The sequence below is a fragment of the Chrysoperla carnea genome, chromosome X, assembly GCF_905475395.1.
Source record: "Chrysoperla carnea chromosome X, inChrCarn1.1, whole genome shotgun sequence".
NCBI lineage: Eukaryota > Metazoa > Arthropoda > Insecta > Neuroptera > Chrysopidae > Chrysoperla > Chrysoperla carnea.
The window spans coordinates 15,956,233-15,981,292 of record NC_058342.1 but is presented as its reverse complement, the minus strand read 5'-3'; the positions used below and the strand labels follow the sequence as shown (position 1 = coordinate 15,981,292).

The 25,060-nt window shown below is 31.9% G+C and overlaps 1 protein-coding gene across 1 annotated transcript; it reads right to left on the bottom strand.

Moving 5' to 3' along the window:
• Positions 1 to 3,594: 3,594 nt before the first annotated feature.
• Positions 3,595 to 24,235, bottom strand: LOC123302331 (pyruvate dehydrogenase phosphatase regulatory subunit, mitochondrial-like). The gene is made up of 9 exons (XM_044885219.1): positions 23,634 to 24,235; positions 19,435 to 19,869; positions 16,325 to 16,646; positions 13,099 to 13,253; positions 12,245 to 12,384; positions 8,786 to 9,259; positions 7,294 to 7,440; positions 6,190 to 6,362; positions 3,595 to 3,966 (listed from the first exon to the last, which is right to left on the bottom strand). Exons 1-9 carry the CDS (start codon positions 24,169 to 24,171, stop codon positions 3,720 to 3,722), a joined length of 2,631 nt encoding a protein of 876 aa, XP_044741154.1. The 5' UTR covers positions 24,172 to 24,235; the 3' UTR covers positions 3,595 to 3,719.
• Positions 24,236 to 25,060: the final 825 nt, after the last annotated feature.

Sequence of the window (25,060 nt, the reverse complement as noted above, 5' to 3'; positions counted from 1 at the left end):
TGCGTTTTCGCCAAAGTTGAACTTTGTCGGCCAAGATGCCACGGGAATTATCGTGCAAAATTGAATATTCTAGTTAAAAAAATCGAGCTGAAGTTTCCATCAAAAATTTTCATTTTATTGAGAAAGAGACAAGCTACATTTGATAAAATATTTCGATGATTCAAAATTCGATCTATAATCTTCAACTGAATCAGTCTGTATATTCGAGCGTTGAGTCTTTTGACGCGAACCTTAGCTTCCGCACTTCTATGTCGTATTCATCGCAGATATCGCTCATGGTTTAATCTTTCAATCAAGATATATTTCGCAGCTTCAGCTAGTTCGATAGCCTCGCCAAGATCCGGGTTTTCTGTTTGACGCACCCGACTCAAAGACAAAGTCAAAGAATGTACATACCGAGCTCAAAATATGCATGGATATCTGATTCGGCTGTGGAAATTCGTCTCATAAATGGGTGCATTTACAGGACTATATTGTTAGTTCAATATTTATGTGGACAGATTCTCAGGGGGGTTGACCCCGTAAAATCCCTTCCTTGCGCACGGGCCTGTAACTCTACATAGGAATTCGAAGCGAATTACATAAACGCCTTTCAGAAATAAATCCCGTAACTTCGGTAGCGCAAATTTCAGCATAGGCTTGTGGCCTTTTGAATCTATGTAGACCAATTCAACCTGTTAAACCACCACAACCACTCAAACGTGAAACCACTCAAGCCACCGAACTAGATAACCCAAATTATATTGTTTACAACAGCAAAAAAAAATTTTTTGCTCATACTGGAATTTTTTATAGCGCGTTACAAGTCTATTTTTTTAAATAATAATTCCAAAAAGCTAAATCGTTCGACAATCGGGACAATCGTGAATCCATTAAAATCTTAAAACGAAAAACAACAAAAAAGGATTTAAATCAGATGACAGTATTGGACAAATATTTCATATTCTTATGGTAGTACGAGCGCCGAGGCAATTTTAGCTTTAGGGTTGAAATAATTTATACCTTATTTTCAACTTTGATGATGAATTTTTGTTAATAACATCATCGAAAGCTAAATAATTAAACAAAATTTTCAAATTTCGATATTTTGAAAATTACTTCAGACATCGAAAAATTTTATTCTTACTTTTCGCCTTATATTGTCAAGTTATAACATAATTCACCATCAAAACTGAAAATATATAATTTTTTTTAATTTCAGTTCAGTTTTTTAATTTCCACCCACTAGTTTTGGAGAAATCTATGAAAATACATCACCCATCTACCATTTTATCATAAAACCAATGTTAAATGTGCCTACTTTTGAAATCCCCTAAAATTTGAATTGATTTAGACTTAGGCCAACTCACTGATCTCTATATAACTGGATAGAGGATCCCATGTATTGAAAATAGATATATACTAGCATCACTAAATGAGTGGCTAGAACTAAAAAAAATGATCCCTATATGATGATTATAATCGCAAATGCGTTGAATGGATATAATTTAGTTTCCAGCCACTCATTCTAAGGCGCTGTTATGCGCCATATACATCCTCTATCCAGTTATACAGAGACCAGTGGTCCAGCTTCATATTTAAAAAAAACAAGTTTTTTAATTTACAATTGCCTTGGTGCTCGTACATCCTTAATAGACATTTTCGTTTCAATTACGATTCATTATTATTTCGGACAGACAATAATAAATTGGACAAAGATACAAGATAATTGTTACTCATTTTATCACATCATTAGATTTTTGTTATACTGTCCGAAACAAAAAGGAATCACTTTTTAAACTGAAGAGGTCTATAACATGTTATATTTTTAGAATCAACATTGTATTCATTACAATTTTTTAAATAAAAATAGTCAATAAAATTGTCTCTTCAATCTTCAATCTCTGAATTGCAAAGTATGCAAAAGCAAGTTGTACATAAAAAAAATTTACACTAGGGTCGAAGCATTTGAAAATGGTAAAAAGTGAAACAAAATTATAGTAGGATGAAACCCATTGGAAAAGGAAGAAAATATAACAAAAATGAAAGGAAAAATAAATTACTGGCGATCTGAGGTCGGGAAGTGGAAGGGCGTGAGTTTTTAAAGCTACAAAACAGTTTATCTTGATTTTCGGCAAAACTACAAGTCCTATAGAAAAAAGTTAAATTGCAAAGTTGTAAGTAATAAAAAAGATCTACAACTTTTGTTCATACACATATTTATGTGAAAATTCAAATAACCAAGTTTTTGGTTTTTCATTTTTATCTTTTACAAAAAAAATTTTATTTTTAACGAAATTTGGTAAAAAGTTTCCTTTTTATGTTTCAAACACACTATAATTTTGTTTATTTAAAATAATAAAAAATCACCTTATTTTAAATTAATATCGAAAAAGTACCCCTAATTTTCAATTCTGGCGTCATTTGAAAATTCTGACGTCAAAATATTTCCTTTTTTAAAAAAGTCGGTGGGCTTTTTGTTCGCTGAAATCTTTACTTTCTAATGGTGTAAAAAAAAATACATTACTATGGTAAATGTTACTTACATAAATAACTCCAATTTAAAAAAAATACTTTGCATCGATGTGATAAACATTCCAAAAAAATGACTAGGAATATATTAAGTACGTATTATGAATAGGAGGTGATACCAATCTTAGCAACCATACTATATTACGTTCACTTTTAGTAATATTAGAGATGGCGAATCACTTCCAAGATCCGTCGACTATGTTCTATCCTCTCCTTACTCAGGGACAAATTCTCAGTAAAAATCCCCTCCAGGCAGGATTGGGTTGAGAACTTGTTTAAGCCAAAGGCCGTGGTATTTTATACTTACAGATTTAATTTATCGTGTATCAAGTTGTTAACTGAACACTCTCGGGTGCAGCCCCAGCCAAGTAGCTCGAAACTCTTCTAACTCTTCAGCTCAGTCTACCTAACCTCAAAGGTAGCATTTTACTGCCGTACGTCCTTACTTAAGCTTGCGAAAAAAATAAATGTAAATCTAGTAAGGGTATTGAGACACATGATTTTTCCAGGAAATGGTGAAGCCGACGAGTTTGCTAGAAATGGCACATTGCTCAAACTATGCTCTCAGTTGAGCGAAAAAGTTTAGCTTGCTTACATTTTCGAAATAATCGTCCTTAATGTACTGAATAATTAATTTTTATATTAAATATATGGTCATTCGCACAAGAGAAATGTCGACATCATGTGTATAAATATATTGAATATACAATCACTCTGGTTACTCTTCTGAGCTAATCAATAAGTCAGAAATTCTCTAAATAATTTCCTGGCAAATTTTTATTTTTCTTAAAAAGAAGTCAATATGATAAAAGTAAAACCTACAATAATTAATTTTTTGAAAATGTTGAATGTTTTAAATTTTACTGATTAATTCTGAAAAAGTCTTACTCTTACTTTATTTTGATAACTGAATTTCCATAAAATCTCTGATTAATTCTGAAAAAGTCTTCTAGGAGAACTCTAACTATTATCATTTTCTGTCATTAAATGATTGATTAAAAATTTATTTAATATATTCAGACTTTTTCAGAGATACTTTTACTTCACATATAATTTTTTTGAATTTCAAACTAAATATTCCAAAACAGATTGATTTCCACAAGGGTTCGCGTATAAGATTGGTTACACCTCCTATTTATTTATTTAAAAACAAAATTAGGTTCTAAAATCACAGGTTTTCAAATAAAAATATGAACTATGTATTAAAATTATGCAGCTATATCACTTTTATACCGAACAACTTTCGGTTTATATGTCGTTTGTACTGGAACATTGTTTAAAGCCGGTGGATGAATGTGTGGAGTTGCTTTAAAACGATGTCCAGCAATATCAACTTCATAAACTGCATCTTTTGATATTATATACTCATTTGAAATTGTTTTATCTTCACCGTCGTATTCTTTGCCACGGCAAATGTATCCTAAACATACCAATTTATCTGTTTGGAAACCGTACCTAAAACAATTAAATGCTTTTTGTAACTTGGCTAAAATTGGAAATATTTATAGCGGGTTTTAAGGCTGTTGTCTCCCTAGAGTGTTGTAAACTAGTTTTAAATATGTTAAGGCCGTTCAATCACGAAAGTGTTGAACTTATTCTAAATGTTCTGTCTTTGACATATAAAATCATTTAGTTCATCAAGTTGGTAGCACGTATAATAGGGTATAGTCAAAAATAAATCATGAAAATTGAAAAAAGTTAAAATTTATGTAAAAATATACTTAAATATTCTGATTTCGAGTCATAAAAGCACATTTTTATTTTAAAATATTAAAATTAAAAATCTGAATTTTTAAACTGTATATCACGTGACCTAAAACGCGGGTAAGCCCTGCTGTGATGTCATATCGGTATGAGTCATAGACCATCAGTTAGTTCAGTGTAAACAGCTGAGTATAATATATACATAGATAATAAGTATTTATATTTCTTATAATCAGATGTCTATGAATATATCTGTCAAACTTATCTGTGTTATTTCGTAAAGTGATACCCATATTACGTCATCAAATTGGATGCCCGCGTTTTTGACAGTTTAAAAAAGGTTTAAAATTTAATTTAAGGACGTTCATGCGTGTACCTGTTTTGTTATGTGCGTTCATAGTATGTAAATTTTAAAGAATTTTAATTAGTAGAAAATAGAATTTTTTTTTAAATTCTATTAAAAGTTTAAATAATAGTTAACTGGTAAAAGTTTCAAGTATGGTTATCGATATAATTTTTGAAAAATATCGATTTATATTTTCCATTTAGTCTCATGTTAAACCTTACTTTTAGTCACTTTTTAAACTTAAAATTTAATGAAATTAATTCGATAACAGGATATTTTTCCTGTTTTAAATCATAGAAAATCATTTAAACTATCGCTTTATCATATTGTTTTTAATTTCTCTACTAATATCGTTGACGCATGAACGTCCTTAAATTTTTGGCAAGAAAGCGTGTGTATTTTTCCGAAATAAATTTTTGGTAGCTTTTATTAGCAAAATCAGTATTTTGAAGTACTTTTTCAAAAATAGTGGAATACCCTATTATAATATGTTTACAACTAATAACCGTAAAAAATACGTGCACCGACTTTCTTTCTGTTCTGTTTTTAGGCTGGCTTGACACACTTGGTTTAAAAGCTTTTTCTCAATTTAATTTCAATTAACTATTCAAAATGAATTCATTACGTTCGATACCATTTACGATACCATTCAACTGTTTCTCATTAATATACACAACCAAAGTATTAAAGAAAAATTTTTTTAACACAAAATTTAATTTTGTAAACTATTGCTCAAACAGTTTTATCACCCATTTCAACTTTTTAAGGTTGAAAGAATGAGAAATGAAAATGAGTACTAAAATTTTAAAAATTATTTTTTAACAAATTTGTTAAGACCACTCTAAAGTTTGTTTATTTTCTTGAAAATGAGCTATACAAAGTTCCCGTACGCGCTATTTGTACCAAGATATTCGCATTCCCGAAAAATTTGATTGCTCTGATTATTTCAAAAGATTTTAAATCCAGATGTGTCAATTTCGCTTGGAAATACATTTACAGAAATATAAGTTTATTATTATCTTTGGTTCTTTTGTGCTCTACGAAGGCACATTTTGAAGACAAAGAAGTATTCTTGAAGATGCGCTACTCAGATAAACTTCAAAATTGGAATTATTGTTAAGAAATGGGTAATTTAAGACCATTTGCAAAAAAAAACTTCAGTGTTTTTTCTGACACACAGCACGTGTCACTCTCCTTTTATGAAATTTTTCCCCTTGAATTTGATGTTCGAATTGGTTTTTCGTTCTTGAGATAAAAGCATATTTAATGACTGCTTACAAAATCGTTCATAACTTGACTGATTGAATAGAAAAAATAGGTCTCTAGAATAGAAAAAATATAACGAAAAGTGCAGTTTTAATAAAAGGAGAGTCTCTCAAAACTGATGGTAGTTAGTAGTGTAGTTCGTAAAAAGTAAACTTCGATGTCTAGTAGAACTTTAATTTAATAGCGTTTAGAAAAGATTAGCAGACCTAATTCCTGGACTATAGGACTAAAGACAAAATCTTTAAGATAAATTATCTTAAAGATTTTGTGCAGTTAAAATTCTAATATTAAAATCCCTAAAAAAGTACAGTTTTTTTTACTAAGGCTAACTTGATTAATTAATGACTATTTAAAATACTCACCCAGCAGAAGTGACCGTTCCCACATATTTATCATTTCGATATAATGGTTCTCCTCCCCATGGCCAGATATCAGATTCTGGATCAATGTCATTTAAATGAAATAAAACCAAACGTCGTTTGACTCCAAATTTTTTTTGGTTTACCAATGCATCTTTTCCAATAAAAAATTCTTTCTAAAAAATAAAAAACAGTTATCAATTCTCATGAAATTAATTATTCAAGGACATTCCAAATGCCGATTAAGACTGTCGCAATGATATCATACTAATCGTAGCCCCTTCTCCCCTCCTTTAAGTTTATATACGAACTATAGTTTGCTATAAGTTTTTTTCATCCTTAGCCTTCCTATGGAATAATAATAATACTAATCGAAGGGTTCCCTAGCATCTAGATCAAGGAGTCCTTTATGCTCTCCTTGAGAACAAGTTTTCATCCGAAGACGAAACGTCTTCGTGTAAGGAGTGCAATTTTAAGCAGATGAAAGTATATGATTCTGCCGTTGCTAGAAAGTCCATTTTTCTTTCGCCGGGATTGCTCCCAGGGTGGATAGATCCAAAGTTTAGAGCCCAAACATTCTTTACCTGACTGCTTGCAAGTTTCTGCAGTTGCAAACAATATATATATATGGATATTTTATCGTCCTCTGTACAGGCCTTATAAGTGGAATGAATCATCTGTGATCTCCAAGTCATGAAGGTGTTCTAGTGAGTTTCAACCGAGCTCAGTCAAATAGTCTAGGTGAGGGTATACACAACTTAGCTTGTACGCATGCCCTGCGCAAAATCTCAGTAATCAAAATGGGCTTGTCGGAGCCACTCCTTGATTCGGTGGATTTCAGACAGGATCAGATGATAGGGGTATTTGAGACGATCTTAATTGTGCCAACGAGTTTGCTGCCTCGTTCTCTTTAACACCAGAGTGGTCTGGTATACAGATAAATCTGACTGTTATTCAGTGCCAGGTAGTTCAGTTCTTCGAACGATTCATAAACTATCCTCGATTAGAATCTTGGGGCCTCAGACTCTGAAGTGAAATGTCACCTAAAATGGACCCGCCCCACCCTAAAAAATCCTATGTTATGGACGTTTAAAATCCAAAACTCACCTGCAATTTAACAGTATAATCAAGACCAGCTTCAAAAGGTGTAGTAAAGCTAGTTAATTCTTCTGCCCAAAATGGAATAAATTTTTCAATTCTCATCCATCGTTGTGCTAAAGTACCAACATCACGTACGCCGTAATCTTTTCCAACCTAAAATCATATCAAAAAATTTATTAGTGATTCAAATCAGAAAAGAAGTAAGAACATAAACATAATAAAAATATGAAATTAATCAAAAATTGCTCATACAATCTGTGGATCCACGCTTATCTTAAGGGGAGAACAGGGTCTGAAAATGAATTTTTTATTTCCTGATACTACAACTTATAAGAAACATTTTCGGTAAATTTGAAGTCATAAGCAGCAAAACTTTAATGTTTATAATCTGTAGTCAAAATTTTTCGAAATTCTTTGGACCGATTTCGCAGCTCTGTTACGCCAGCGACGCAAAGTACGGAAATTGTATTAAAAAAATTAGGTTCTTTTTAGGTACTAATTAGGTACCAAAATCAGAAATTAGGTGCTATGTAACCTACACCGCAACTCAATACTCAAAGTTGCATTGCTAACATTATTTGATGCTAGCAACGCAATGAAAATAATAATAAAATAATGAATGTTAAGGAAACATAATTAGGTGTTTATTAAGTGCTAAAGGGTCATGATCGTGAAATTGCCTAGTTAATAAACGAAAGCCTAAAATTTCGCAAAACAATGGATAAAAAAAATTAGGTCTCTCTAAAACTAGTAAGAATGCTTAATCAGGTATAAACTAAGCGTGGTAATTAAATGCTTATTACGTGCTTGCAAGAAATTAAGATAAAAACGATCATAAATAAGCGAAAAAAAACCGTTTCTTCACAATTCGGTTAATAGTGGTTGAAATGATTTCAAACTTGTTACATGGGGTTTTTTTGGGTCGCTGAGCACTAATATTGCGACAAAATTGGTCTCAGAGGTACCTGGTGTCCAGAGTAAACGCTTCCCCGTCGTCTCCTGGAGTTTTCGGGAGTTTTGTTATGTAATCGGTCCTAACTCGTTACTCGAGAGTTTATCTACTATATTTGAAAAAGTACTTCAAAATGTTGATTTTGCTAATAAAAAGCTACCAAAAATTTATTTCGGAAAAATACACACGCTTTCTTATCAAAAACTTAAATTATATTTTAAACTTTTTTTAAACTGTCAAAAACGCGGGCATCCAATTTGGTGACGTAATATCGGCATCATTATACGAAATAACACAAATAAGTTTGATAGACTGCCTACACTGAACTAACTGATGGTCTATAGTTCATATCGATATGACATCACACCAGGGCTTGTCCGCGTTTTAGATCACGTGATATACAGTTTAAAAATTACGATTTTTAATTTTAATATTATAAAATAAAAATGTGCTTTTATGACTCAAAATCAGAATATTTTAACATAATTTTTACTTTTTTCAAATTTCATAATTTATTTTTCACTACCGACAGTGCCCTTTTCTTACCGTAATTAATTTTTCGTAAACATGTAAAGCATACTCGGACGGTACATACAAACAATAACCCGGTTCACCGGTATGAGTGAATGCCATAACCATAACATCCGAAGCATAACCAATATTACATTTCCGATACCTATACGGTCCTAAACTCAATTCCGAACTTGACAGTTCATTTAACAATGCGGATGCTTTTGGTCCAACTGTATTAATAACCGTATACATGGAGGTCACATCATTTAAGCTGATCGAATGCTTGAATGGTAAATTCTGGGACATCCATTCGTAAATTCGTGTTTGTTGACTGGATGGTGATACCATGAAAAAATTATTTTCATCTTGCCTCACAAGCATACAATCATTTTCGTAGCCACCACGTTCGTTTTGCATACCAGTATGAGTAATACTTCCAACTGGTATGTCGACATCGTTCGAACATAATTGCTGCAGGTAATTTAATACTTCTGATTTGCTGGTCGACTGAAAAAAAAAGTGATTTCAAATAATCAAAAACAGTTAAGAGTAAATATAGTAAACAACGAACAACAGTCGAAAATCTATTGCATTGGATGTAAAAATTGTTCGAAATATGAGGGTCAAAGCAGAAGACAAATTGAGAACATATAGGACACTTAAGCATGTACGAGCACCAAGGTAATTATAAATAAAAAGTGTTGATTAATTTTTATATGAAGTTGGACTAAGTCTAAATCAATTTTGTAAATTTTAGGAAGTTGTTGTTCTTTTACTAAAATAAATAAATGACTCCAAAAGTAGGCATATTTAACATTAATTAAAGAGAATTGAAAAAAATACACTCGAACCCGGACTTCTTGGATTAATGTCAAGCGCCCTACCAATTAGGCTATTCGAGTTCTAGACACGAATGCAATTTTTTCAACTCAATGATGTTTTTCATTTGTTTATCCACTTATTTATTATTATAACTTATTGTTGTTGTTTACTTATAATATTATGCATACGATATTTACATCATGATCTATTCAATTATTTTTGATGTAATATGATACATACAGGCTTAACTAAATATTGACAAATATCTTGTCTAGTAATCTTAATTAAAGAGAATTGAAAAAAAAAACATTAATCCATTGATCCTTGACATGAATTCAAGAAATCCGGATTCGAGTGTATTTTTTTTATACCATGTATATGAAAAATACATAGTATATTAAGTTTAGTCCCAAGTTTCTAACGCTTAAAAATATAGATGCTACGAAAAAATTTTTGGTTTAGGTGCTCATAGAATCACCTAATTAGTCCATTTCCGTGTGTCTGTCTGTCTGTCGTCTGTCCGCCTGTCATCACGATTACTCAAAAACGAAAAGAGATATCAAGCTGAAATTTTTATAGTGTGCTTAAGACGTAAAAAGTGAGGTCTAGTTCGTAAATGAGCAACATAGGTCAATTGGGTCTTGGGTCCGTGGGACCCATCTTGTAAACCGTTAGAGATAGAACAAACATTTACATATAAAAAATATTCCATATAAAAAAATTAACAACTTTTGTTTGAAACATTTTCTTGTAAACATCACTGTTTATCCACGAGGGCGCTAATTAGGTGAAAATTTTGCAGTATGTATTAATATGGGAATATCAGTTATGTGTGTGGTGGCTATTTAAGAGTGGAAATTTTTCATTTACGTGACGTCAAAAAACAAACGATTGCGTCATCTATACATGGTATTTCAACAATTAACTCAGTCAATTGTTTGTTTTCACTTGTTTTCAATTCTCTTTAATTAAGATTACTAGACAAGATATTTGTCAATATTTAGTTAAGCCTGTATGTATCATATTACATCAAAAATAATCGAATAGATCATGATGTAAATATCGTATGCATAATATTATAAGTAAACAACAACAATAAGTAATAATATTTAAAATTGTTTTTATGGTAAAATGATAGATGGATGATATGTTTTCATAGATTTCTCCAAAACTAGTAAGTGGAAAAAAAATTATTTAAAGTTAAAAACTTAATAAATTATTGAAAACTAGTGTCTAACCGAAGGTTCGGTTTCGGCAATTTTCGGCACCAGTTTCGGTTTCGGCAGAAAATCTACCAAACTTTCAGCCACACCGAAACGAGTTTGCCGACCAGTTCGGTGTAATTTTGTTGTGACTTTATGTGTTGTGTTGTGTATGCGTTCTTGGATTTGGTTTTATTTAATTTAACCACCCAAACATTGAAACAACTGCCTGCTATCGCTATACTTGTTTATTGATTTTAACTGTGAGGAAACACAGTATTATTTTATTATTAGTTTATTCATTAAATTAAACTCCTAAAGTGACAGTTTAAGAACCTAAACGGCCGAGCAGTCTAAGGCGTTATCTTAGAACGTTGGACTATTTAGACTTAGGTTGCGGGTTCGAATCCAGGCAGCGACAGTGTGAACAATTTATAATTAATGGTAGTGCAGAATTGATCACATTGTCGTCGCTTGGACAAGAACGAAGTAACCGACTCCACCCACAACAAAAATGTAATTGTAAATATGTTTGTATAAATTGAATAAATAAAGATTAACAAATAATGATGTGGGTGGCCTATGTAATAAGGCGCATGTCACAAAAACGGAGGTTAAACCCCCATTATTCTTATATTAATTAAACTCAATTATTGTTTTTTATTTGATTTAACACGTGTAAAACACGTGTATAATTCAATCAATTTTTAACATATCTAAAAAAGTTTCAGTTTCGGTTTCGGCCGAAACTGTGGCAGATACCGAAGGTTCGGTTTCGGATCGATAGAAATTTCAGTTTCCGTCGGACACTATTGAAAACAAAACAAGTGAAAACAAACAATTGACTGAGTTAATTATTGAAATACCAAGTATAGATAGTGTTGATGACGCAATCGTTTGTTTTTTTATGACATGTAAGTAAAGAAAGATATCCACTTTTAGATAGCTGATATTCCCATATAATACATACTATAAAATTTGCATCTAATTTGCGCCCTCGTGAGTAAACAGTTATGTTAACAAAACAATGTTTCAAACAAAAGTTGTTTATTTTTTTATAAGGAACATTTTTTACATTTGACAAGACCCAATTGACTTATGTTGCTCATTTACGTTCTCTACCACACTTTACATCCTGAGCACGCTGTAAAAATTTCAACTTGATATTTTTTTTCGTTTTTGAGTTATCGTGATGACAGACGAACAGACGACAGACAGACAGACAACCGGAAATGAACTAATTAGGTGATGAACACCTAGGCGTTACAAACTCGGGACTAAACTTAGTATACCTTGAAATATTTCATATACACATGGTATAAAAATTATCTGGAAATTAGACCAAAATCGAAAATTAATTCTCACTTGTCATGTCATTTGTCAGGTGCAGAATTTGGGTTCGAAATCAAGATTACTTGAAAATTGGAATAAAGATAAGACCAATTAATATTTGAATTTTTTTACAAACCTTAATTTCTATTTTTGAAAATGAAGACATATCAATTACGCCAACACCTTCTCTGCATGCTAAATATTCTTGTTTCATAAAATCGAAAAACTTGGGCTTAAAAAAACTACCTGGTGGCATAGTTGGTAATTTATCACCTCCTAAAAATATCATAGTAACATATTATTCAAAGTTTGAAGTATAGTGTCTTTCAATAAAAGGTGTCATTTTTGTGAAAAGAGCTGATAATTTTATTTTAATCCATAGTACAAGCTCTGAGATTAGTACTGGAACACAATATCGGTCAAATATCAGCCGCGACTCTTCTTGCATATGACCATTCTTTTGATGAAATTTTTTTTAATTCACACGATCTCGGCGGCCAATAAAAATTTCCATTTAGAGAGAAATTACGCAATAGAACCATTTTCCACCAGTTAGTTGTATGGCCTGCGTCTCCGTCTTCATAAAATAAACGTCGTCCACGCCCACAGCATCAATTTCAGGCCTAAAAAAGCCTGCTTGATCGTTCGGTATCTGACATCATTCTAGCATTCCTATGAAATACATTTCCGTTGAAAAATTTCGTCAAAAGAATGGCCATATGCACTTTTCTCTATTTTGCTAACTAAATTTCCATAAAATCTCTGCCTAATTCTGAAAAAGTCTTCTAGGAGAACTCAGAATATTTCTTCCTAAAGAGTCTCAATTTATTACCATTTTCTGTCATTAAATGATTGATTAATAACAATTTATTTGATATATTCAGACTTTTTCAAAGGTAGTTTTACTTCACAAATTTTTTTTGAGTTCCAGAACAGATTTATTTCCACAAAAAAATAGTATCGATTAAAATCATAAAATGAATTACATACTTTTATAAGAAGTATCGAAATATAATGCTCGTTCATATGCCATCTTAATACCAAATACAGCTCCGCGACTTTCTAGTGCAATGTACAACGGTGAACAACGAAGTTTCCTTGCATATTTATATTCACACTGATGTGGATACAAAATGGCGTAATGTCTAAAAAGAATAAATCAGATAGCTAAGTTATAAGAATTCTAGTTTTAAAAAAATTGATTTTGATATTCAGGCGTGATTGGTAAAATTAGAAGGATTACTTGTCATTTAGGAACGGAAACCTAATTATAGTCAGAGGCGGATTACCCGTAAGGCAAAGTAGACACGTGCCTGCAGGCGCGAGAATACAAAGGAGCTAAGTTTTTAAGGATGAACGAGCACCAAGGCACTTTTAAATAAAAAGCTTGATTATTTTTTTATATGAAGTTAGACTAAGTATAAATCAATTCTGAAAATTTTAGGGGGAAGAGGGTTGCCCGATTATTTAAATAAATGAATGACTTCAAAAGTAGGCATATTTAACATTGAGCTTATGGGAAACGGTAGATGGATGATATATTTTCATAGATTTCTCCAAATCTAGTTGGTGGAAATTAAAAAAAAACTAATTAAATTAAAGTTAAAACCTTAATAAATTATTGAAAACAAAAAAATCCATTGTGCTCAACTAATTAAGGGTGTATGAGCACGGTAGTGAGGACACAAATTCTAAAAAATGTTTAATTTTGATGGTGAATTATGTTATAATTTGACAATATAACACAAAATATCGAAAATTAAAAATTTTGTCTGCGACTAAAAAACTGCATGGGATTTTCTTATAGATTTTGACCTCCCAAAAACAGGAAAACTATTCAAAACATTCTATCACATAGGTTTTTATAGATATTAGTAACAACATAAACTAGTCTTTAAGTAGTATTATATAGTATTTTATAGTAATATTATATTAAAATAGTCTTAAAATATTATTATTGCACAATGAAAATAAATTAGTTTCGCTTCCAATGAGATATTCTGTGCATATGGAAGAAAACTAACTTTAACAATTTGGCCATTATCCTGGAAAGAATCAAATATCAGGACCATTAAGGGATAGTTTATGGCGACTTCAAAATACTCACGATGCTTTTGGGTCAGCAGGCAGGCTATACTAAATACCTATGCTTCTTATGCTTATGGGATAGTAGAGCCAGAAAACAGGAATGGACTAAAAGTGATTGGCCACCCCGAGAAACTTATAAACCTGGGGAGAAAAATGTGATCAATACTACTTTGGTGCCGCCAGAAAAAGTTTTGTTTCCACCTCTCCACATCAAATTGGGATTGATTTATCTATGTACAAAATTTCCGAAGCTGTCAGAAGCAAAGTTGAAAGAGGGAGTTTTCACCGTCCCCGACATAAGAAGGCTTTTAACTGGCACCCTCTTTCTGGAAAGTATGATTGAGAAGGAAAAAGAAGCTTGGGTATCGTTCAAGGATGTAGTGCGAAAGTTTTTGGGAAATACTAAGGATCCTGACTACAAAAACATTGTTTAACTAGCAGCATACAAAGCTCAAGGCTGCAAGATAAGCCTGAAAGTCCATTTTTTACACTCCCACATAGAATCTTTTTCTGGAAACCTGGGAGCTTACAGTGAAGAACAGGGGGAGCGGTTTCATCAGGATGCCCGCGATATCGAGAGACGGTACCAGGCAATATGGGATGTCACTATGCTTGCAGGCTACTATATAATTTTTAATAAACGAGTGCTTTTACCTTACGTGATAGAAAAAAATGGCCATCAATTCTGAAATTAGCGCATTCTAAAACATATAATTTGGTAAAAATTTCTCATGCAGCTGACAAAAAATTTTTTTTTTTGCAGACCTGTGTTATTTAGCTTCCGATATTTCAAAACCAAAACAGACATCGAAAAATTGTATTCTTATTTTTCGTTTACATTCATGAAGTGAAAAAAAGGCACAAATAATTTCAAACCTAAATCTAAAATTGCCCTGGTTCTCATGCTACCTTAAAAGAAGACAGTTTTCATACGATTTGATAAAAATTTCAGTGCGATGATTAGTCCAGAAGATACAGGATTTTAAATCCAGAAGGATAAATTTTGCTTGGAAAGGAAATATCTTAGTCCAAAAAGCTCATAACGAAATTTTTTATAGCTCATTTATTAAAAGAAATAAACAAGCTTTCGAGTGTTCTTAACAATATCCATCCATTGATGGTCCTGATATTAGATTCTTTCCAGGGAAATGGCCAAATTGTTATAGTTAGTTTTCTTCCATATACACAGAATAACTCATTGGAAGCGATGCTAATTTATTTTTATTGTGCAATAATAATACTTTAAAACTAGTTTAATATAATATTACTATAAAATACTATATAATAATACTTTAAGACTAGTTTTACATAATATTACTATAAAATACTATATATTGCTATTTAAAGACTAGTTACTAATATCTATAAAAACCTATGTGATAGAATGTTTTGAATAGTTTTCCTGTTTTTGGGAGTTCGAAATCTATAAGATAATGTAAAAAAATCCTATGCAGTTTTTTAGTCGCAGACCTGTGTAATTAAACAAAATTTTTAATTTTCGATATTTTGAAAATTACTCCAGATATCGAATAATTTTATTATTACCTTTCGTCTTATATTGTCAAGTTATAACATAATTCACCATCAAAACTGAAAAATATTATTTTTTAAATTTGTGTCCTCACTACCGTGCTCATACATCCTTAATTAGTCGGACACAACGTTTTTTTTTGTTTTCATCAATTTATTAAAGATATCATCCATCTTTCGTTTTACCATAAAACCAATGTTAAATATGTCTACTTTAGATCGTTTCCCCCTAAAATTTTCAGAATTGATTTATACTTAGTCCAACTTCATATAAAAAAATCAAGCTTTTCAATTAAAAGTTGGCTTGGTGCTCCTACATCCTTAAGCCCTGGCATATTGGATTCTAAACTTCAAATAAAATTTAGTGATAACATTTCTCACTTTTTCAACCCTCCATTCAAAGCGGCAAGTGGTGGTTTTTAAGCCATGGATTCTAAAACTATAAAAAATAAATTTTCGAATCGGCTATTTTGGGTCTAAATATGATGATTTTTCACAGAGATACAGCTGTTTGAAATTTTATGTAAACAGTTTGTTCCTTTAATTGTTTGATTGAGTTCTATAAAAAAACTCATTTCGTTCAAAAGAATTTAAATACCTTCCGACAACTTCTTTAGTTCGTTGTTGTAAATACTGACGATTATTATGCAAATCTAAAAATCTTTGTACACTAAATGGTAATAACTCTTGGGTAGGTTTTCCCTCAATAATCCACTCGGCTACCGCTTTCCCAATACCGCCAGCACCTTGTAATGAATTGCCATTCATTCCAACAGCAACAAAATAATTATTAACTTCAGCAGTTTCACCTAAAATCCATCTCCCATCTGGTGTAAAATTATCTGGTGAATTTGTTAATTGTGGTCTCGAAACACTTTTCAATATTGGTAAACGATGTACAGCATTTTCCCATAATGGCACTAAAATTAATAAACGGTCCGAAACACCGGACAAGACTTTATTATATTATAAAATTGATATATTATTCTTATAATATTTTTATTGAAAGCAGCCAATTGTGAGAATTATTAAAAAACAAGTAATGAGGAACAGCTTAGGTATTTATTGGATTTAATATAATATTTAGAAGGATGTAGTTTGGTAAGGGTGAGGTTAAGCAAAGATTATCAAGTTACAAAAGTTACTTAAAAAGACATTTTAAATGATATTTTATCAAATTTGGGTAGGATTTATTTCACCACTTTTGACGATTTCATCCCCTCCAGCTCCACGGCTCTGGGGGAGGGGTCCCAGACGGGAGTTATATCAAACTTAGGAACACCTTAAGGTCTAGTCTTGTGCCAAGTTTAATCGAAATCGTTAAAGCCGTTTTTGAGAAAACCCCAAAAATCCTGTTTTGGCCTAGAGGGAAGTACCCTTGAAAAAAGGCCTACGGAAAAAATCGTCTGGAATTATGACCAAACTGAACATATGTATCGAGTTTAAGAAAAATCTATTTATAATATAATAAAGTAAAAAAAAATCAGTTAGTAAAGGTTTTAAATCTTAATTTTTTTATTCAAAGTCGTTTTTTGGTACACAAATTTTTGAGAATACAAGAGCTTATCCTTAGTACGGTGGAATGAAGCAGTCTAGGAACATGGAACATACCGATGATCTAATTTGGTTGAAAATTGGTTGAGTTATGCCAGTTTGTAGTTTATGAATTCCGGGAGCAAATATATTTGTCCGTATCCGGTTGAAAATATCCATAAAAATGATTAGCCCAGCTTAAAAATATCGAATTTGAATCAGGTGAAAATTTGGAGCTTTTTATGTGCCACTTAGGTGCGTAAACTATAAATTAGGTGCACAAACAATTTTCCAAGAATTGATAAAAAAGAAAGCTTTACCAGGATTTAATAACCTAGCAGTTTGTCGTATAAAAATAGATATTTTCTTTTTTCCTAGGCGTAACATTTAAGTGCTGATTAAGTGCTTCCGAAACCCTAAAAAAATTTAAACTATAGCACCTAAAAAGCTCCTAATTTTCACTTAACCTAAATTCATTCTTTTTAAGTTGGGCTATTAATTTTTTTTTTTTCGTTTTTTGAACGCAAGGGCCAAAAAAACCCGTATACCCGTGCTGGCTCAACCTCACCAAAAACATGGCCAACCAGTGGATCACAGAGTGGATACAGCCACTGGGGGGAACACACCAGTCTACGAGTTTTTAGCTCTTGCGTTCACTTTGTGATGGTGTAAACTCTGTGAACAACGGATTGACTTAAAAATATTGAATTTGGATTAGGTGAAAATTACGAGCTTTTTAAGTACTATTGTTTAAATTTTGTAATTGTTGGAAAATCGTTTATGCACCTAATTTAACGTTAACGCACCTAAATTGCACCTTAAAATCTACTAATTTTCACGTAATCCAAATTCAATATTTTTAAGTTGAGCTGGCCATTTTTATAGGGGTTAGAATATAGTTGAGAATTCTAGTGCGTCCCACTTTTAGGGTTAGTTTGAAGCACCCTTGGACCTGCAGAAGCCTACAGGTATTTCTAGAATGTTTGCGTCCATTGCCCGTTAGACCCATTTGTTCTTAGAGGAATCCCACCAAAGAAATTGTGGGCTTTCTAAGGTGCCTCTGTCCTCGACAGAATATTTTTGTTTCTTATGCTTAAAATAGAACTTTTTGCTTGTAGCCGTTTCACCTCCAGATGACGAATTCTCAAGAATAACCTTTAGGTTTAGGTGCTAAAGATATATTGGAAATTCCAAACTTGTAATTTGAAACTAGCTCTCGCTTTGTAAGTTAATCTATTACAAAATGTCAAAACATATTTGGGGCCATACATTAATTACATAAGGATGATTTTCATGAATTTGGAATCCCCCCCCCCTTCATATGTAAGATTCTCTTTCGTTTGTTAGAATAATAAAATATTGTTAGAAAAGAATCAGTAACACTAGAATTCACAGTTTATTATTTATAAAATTAAATTAGATAAAAATGATCACATTTAACATTTTAAAATTTTAATAAAAAATAAACAAATTTTGGTTTGGGTGTTCATAGAATCACCTAATTAGTCCATTTCCGTATGTCTGTCTGTCTGTCGTCTGTCGTCTGTCCATCTGTCATCACGATAACTCAAAAACGAAAAGAGATATCAAGCTGAAATTTTTATAATGTGCTTTAGACGTAAAAAGTGAGGTCGAGTTGGTAAATGAGCAACATAGGTCAATTGGGGTTTGTTTAAATGTTTAAATGTAAAAAATGTTCCTTATAAAAAAATAAACAATTTTTGTTAGAAACATTTTCTTGTAAACATCACTGTTTATCCACAGTATGTATTAATATGGGAATATCAGTTATGTGTGTGGTGGCTATTTAAGAGTGGAAATCTTTCTTTATTTACGTGACGTCAAAAAACAAACGATTGCGTCATCAAAACTGTCTATACATGGCATTTCAACAATTAACTCAGTCAATTGTTTGTTTTCACTTGTTTAAAATAAAATATAAATGAAAGTGTACGTTATAGAATGAAGAAAACCATTCGGAATTTGAAATGGAATTATATTTCTAATATTAAATTTTGAATTACAAAATATTACGTAAGAATGCGTTTTAACCCTGCGCTCTCCCCAAGATAAGGGCATGTAGAGTTTTTTTTACCCACTCCTTCCCCTCGGGACCTTTAAGTAATTAATGAAAGATCGTTTTAAGCAAAAATTATAAAATTAAGTTTTACTTACGAAAATGTTGAAAATTCGATTGAACATGTTTTTTCCAATCCCTAGGCACTTTCTTATCCCAGAATGCAGGACGAGCTTCCTTTTCAAACCATCCAACCATTAATCCTTTATCTAAAGCTCGCGCATACGTGAAACCATCATAGTCTCGGATGCATGGTAAATTTTCATTAACTGCCAAACCGGTTGTAATAGCGTAAAAATGTTCGGCTGGATATGCTGGTATACGCACGGGTATTTGACATTTTAGGCCTAATTCTCGTGCCCACATACCAGCACAATTTATGAAATATTCACAATGGACAGTGCCATGTTCTGTTTGAACAGCTTTCACAGTTCCATTATCAGTGAGGACTCGTTCCACAGCACAATGTTCTTGAAAAACTGCTCCACCTTTTTCAGCAAGTTCAGCCAATGTGTTGCATATTTTTTTAGGATCTGAAACGAGAAAAGATCTTTTACTTTTTACTACAAGCAAATTGGCAATTGGTTATTAGTGAATTTTGTTTAAATTCGGAAACGAGTAGTTCTACGTAAATTTGTAGGTTTTTATACCATGTATATGAAATATACCAAGGTATACTAAGTTTAGTCCCAAGTTTGTAACGCTTAAAAATATTAATCCTACCAACAAAATTTTGATATAGGTGTTCATAAAATCACCTAATTAGTCTATTTCCGGTTGTCTGTCTGTCTGTCTGCCGTTTGCCCGTCTATCATCAAAAATTTAAATGTGAAAAATGTTTCTTATAAAAAAATAAACAACTTTTGTTTGAAACATTTTTTCGTAAACATCACTGTTTACCCATGAGAGCGCAAATTGTATAGTATGTATTATATGGGAATATCAGTTATATTGTGTGACATGTATGTATGTGTAATGTGACAGAGTAATCAACACTGTCTATATATGGTATTTCAACAACTAACTCAGTCAATTGTGGAACTTGTATGTTTCCAATTCTAAATTACTTCGTTTAACGTAAAGGGACTTAATTTCACAACAGAAGTTGAAAAAATAAAGTTCGAAAAATAAAACCCCGACCGTTACAGAATCGCGCTCTTAAAAGTATGAAAACAAGAAAATATTTTCATCTGAAATTGTTATAAAACAGTCGGAGGACCTCTTTTCGGTCCTGTGGAAAACTGTTTAAACTTAGAGGTCTTCGACTGTAATGACGATGTTACTTATCATAACAATTTCAGATGAAACTATTTTCTTGTTTTCATACTATTAAGAGCGCGATTCTGTAATTGTCGTGGTTTTAGTTTTCGAACTTTCTTTTATTTAAACCATTTTGGTGTTATAAATTCGTGAGAAAGTATAACAACAAATATATATTTGAAAAGTTTTATCATAGCTTTATGTTCTTTAGAGGGCGCCGTATTCAATTTAATGTGACGGAACATAGCCTATAACCAGCGGGCGATTTTAACGATACCTCATTTGTCAAATTATGACGAGTAATTTAGAAGCTAGGAGGGAACAGACGAAAATAAATATATTTTTAACTATTTTGCGGTTATAGTTTCGTAACTAGGTAAAGCAATATATATATTTTTGAAAAGTGCTAATTACGCCCATTAATTTGAAACCAAACACGCTATAATTAAATCGAAATTTGGTTTTCGACCATAACTTTATATCCTCTAGAGGGCGCCATATTCAATTTAAGCACAGCCTATAACCAGCGGGCGATCAAGACGCTTCTAAAGGTACCTCATTTGTCAAATTATGATAAGTAGTTTAGAAGCTAGGTCCGAACAGATGACCATACATACATATCGGTCAAACACATAACCCTCGTCATTGTATAGCCGGGGTAAAAAGACGGTTCAATTCCGTTCCTAGACATAAGAATTTCTAAAAGCACCAATTCTAGGAAACTAGAATTCGACATGTACAGGAAACTAACACACACTGAAAGGTACATTACAGCAGATTAAAACAGCTCGCCACAACACAAACTAGGCATTTTCAATTTCCTAGTGAACAGATTAATAAAAGTACCATTATCCAACAAAAATTATTTCAAAGAGTTGAAGCACATCCAGCAAGTCGCAATATACAACGGTTTTGATCCAAAAATAATAAAGAATATGACCCGAAAAATAAAATTCAAAATATTAAGAAACAATTCAACAACATTGAAACAAGAACAGAACAGCATCGATAAGAAGAAATGGTGCACAAATTAACATATTTTCAACAATGCATCAATAAAATAACAAAAGAACTTGGAGAACAACCTGAAAATAGCTCCCATCAGTTGAACGAAATCGAAACAATTACTTGAAAATCCAAAAGATATGGTGAACAACGAACAGCAATCGGGAATCTATTGCATTGGATGTCAAACTTGTTCGAAGAAATGTGTAGGTAAAAGTGGCGAACAGCACCAGCCCCTCACCAAATTAGCAACTAGTAACATACACAATAATAGTAATTACGATTAGCTAATTCATACTGATGATGACTAATTGGTAGTCGAAATTCGTATTTATGTAATACAAAAAATTGATCTAGGAAATTAAGGCAAAAATCGAAATTTATTTCGAGACATCCTACAGTTCTCATTTATTATTTTGATAATATTTATACAAATAATTAATTGACTGAGTTAATTGTTGAAATAACCTGTATAGTAAGTGCTGCATGTTAGTGATTCTATTTTTATACCCTGTGTATATATCAAAGTATACTAAGTTAAGTCTCAAGTTTGTAACACTTAAAAATATTGATCCTACCAACAAAATTTTGGTATAGGTGTTCATAAAATCACAAATCACTTGCAAATTTTCACTTCTCTATCTTTTACAGTTTTTGGAGATTATGGGCACCAAAGTTTTATCCTAATTTTTAATGATATTTACGAAAAAATGTTTCAAACAAAAGTTATTAATTTTTTTATAAGGAATATTTTTTACACTTAAACTATTGTTCTATCTCTAACGATTTACAAGATGGATCCTACGGACCCACAATCCAATTGACCTATGCTGCTCATTTACGAACTTAACTTCACATTTTACGTCCTGAAATGGATTAATTTGGTAATTTTATGAACTCCTAAACAATAAATTTTGTTCGTAGCATCAATATTTTTAAGCGTTACAAACTTGGAACTAAACTTAGTGTACCTTTATATATATATTTCATATATACAGGGTATACAAATCGGCCAAATGTGAGTCGGAATATGAACTTCATCATTATCGATATAGTGCATTCCTGCATTGCTACAAAAGAGATGTTTACAAATTATATAACGCCCTGGCAAAGATTCTGTATTGTGTATAATTCCACATGGCAAAGTCGTGAGGCTCTAACACTTATTATACATTATAATAATAATGGGGGTTTAACCTCCGTATTTATGACATACGCCTTATCACAGAGGCCACCCACATCGTTTAATCTTTTATTTTTTCAATTACAAACATATTTACAATTACATTTTTGATGTGGGTGGAGTCGGTTACTTCGTTCTTATCCTAGTGACGACAATGTGATCAATTCTGCACTCCCATTAATTATAAATTGTTCACACTGCCGCTGCCTGGATTCGAACCCACAACCTAAGTCTAACTAGTCCATCGTTCTAAGACTAACGTGGGGCTCTAACACTAATTATAAATTAACAAACCTGTAAAATGTTAGTTAGTTCGCTCACGAAAATTATAACAGTAAATGTGTGTTTGTTTGCACATCAAAGTGTCAAATTTAGACTCTAAACTATGTCATCAAACGATTACAAAATATTGAATCGATTTTGATAAAATTTGTACAGCTTCAAGGTTTAGGTTCACATCTTTGTATATATTTAGGAGAGCTAGCCTGGACAATCTTTTGTCTGCCATTGGGGCATGCAACCAAGATTTTACTCTGTGAAGAGTAGAAAAGGACCTCTCTGCGTTCTACCTGACCGGGAGAGTTTACAGTATTTTTAAGAAAATTGTGAGGTCACAAGTCTATTAGGGTTGTGGACATGCCCATCGTGCCCACAACGGTGGATCCACGCTCGTGGATCCATTAGTAACAGTAACAGTTATCAGTACTTTTTTCTTAATTTCTGAAAATTCATACATCTAATCCATAACTCTCACCATGTTAATAGCCTTTGTGCAGTGGTATAATTAAGCGGCTTTGTGTGGCGATTGTTAACAAAAATATTTAAAAATGAGTGTACTAAAAATTTTACCTGCAACAGAATCTTCAGGTACCCAAACAGCTGCTTCAATGTCATCAACCCGTAGCAGAGGATGTAATCGTTGCAACTCCTTTCGAGAAACAAGCTCACAATGTAAACCAGTAGGTATATTATACGCCATGCGTCGTCTTAACGCAATCACCCTATCCTTAGTTTGTGCTAAATTTAAGCTCCCACACTGTTTAATACCGATATCATATCCCATTTTTTGTAGCTTATTATAAAGCTTAATACTGTATAAAATCAAATTTCTATCCGCAATCGGTTTGAACAAACCCAAAGTTCCAGATCCAAAATGAGATGTGCCACTACCAATTCTACCTTGATCCAAAATAAGTACATCGCTCCAACCATTTTTCACAAGATGATAGGCAACAGAATTTGCAACAACTCCACCACCGGCAATTACAATTCGTGCCTGAGTTGGTAGAATAATTTCAGACCGAACTGAATATCGTTGCGTTTGTGTGATATTGTACGTGTTATAAATAGATGTTTTTCGTACATTTTGTAAGGATCTTAAGGACATTTACTTATTTGAGATCAATTTTGGGCTAAAAATAAATTTTTTCACACTAATTTTGAGGTTATGCTACTTTGTATACATTTATGATATGTGCGATCATAGAAAAATCATCAATCATGATTGTTGCCAGGGTTGTACCCATACATTTATATAAAATTATTAATGTATTATTGAATAGATTATGAGATTTTGGGGCAACAAAATTTGACGATTTGATTTTGGTAAAATAATTGCAAATCGAACTGAACATCGTTGCGTTTATGTGATATTCATATTGTACATGTTATAAATAGATGTTTTTCGTACATTTTGTAAGGATCTTAAGGACATTTACTTATTTGAGAACAATTTAGGATAACAATAAATTCTTTACGCCACTTATAAAATTTTGCTACTTTGTATAGATTTATGATATGGAGGGTAGAGAGAAAATAGCTCTCTTAAATGGACGAAGGAAAATCAATTTTTTGGGTTTTTTTAGCTATATTTTAATTCTTTAACTATTATTTATTATTGTACTAAAAAGTTTTTTTTGTTCGTCTTTAGTTTTTTTTTTTTTAAGTAACAAAAGGTAGTTCGACTTGGGCACTATCGACGGAAGTGAAAACTTCAAACTTTGGAATAACCATGTTTTTTTTAATTAATTATAGTATGAATAATTAAAATTATTAACGTGTGTAAAAAAAAAAAAAAAAAAAAACAAGTGAAAAGAAACAATTGACTCAGTTAATTGTTGAAATACTGTGTTGATTATTCTATCATATTACACATATACCTGTTACACATATACACATATTACACCTATACATGTCACACATACATAACTGATATTCCCATATTAATACATACTATACAATTTGGGCCTAATTTGCACCCTCACGGATAAACCGTG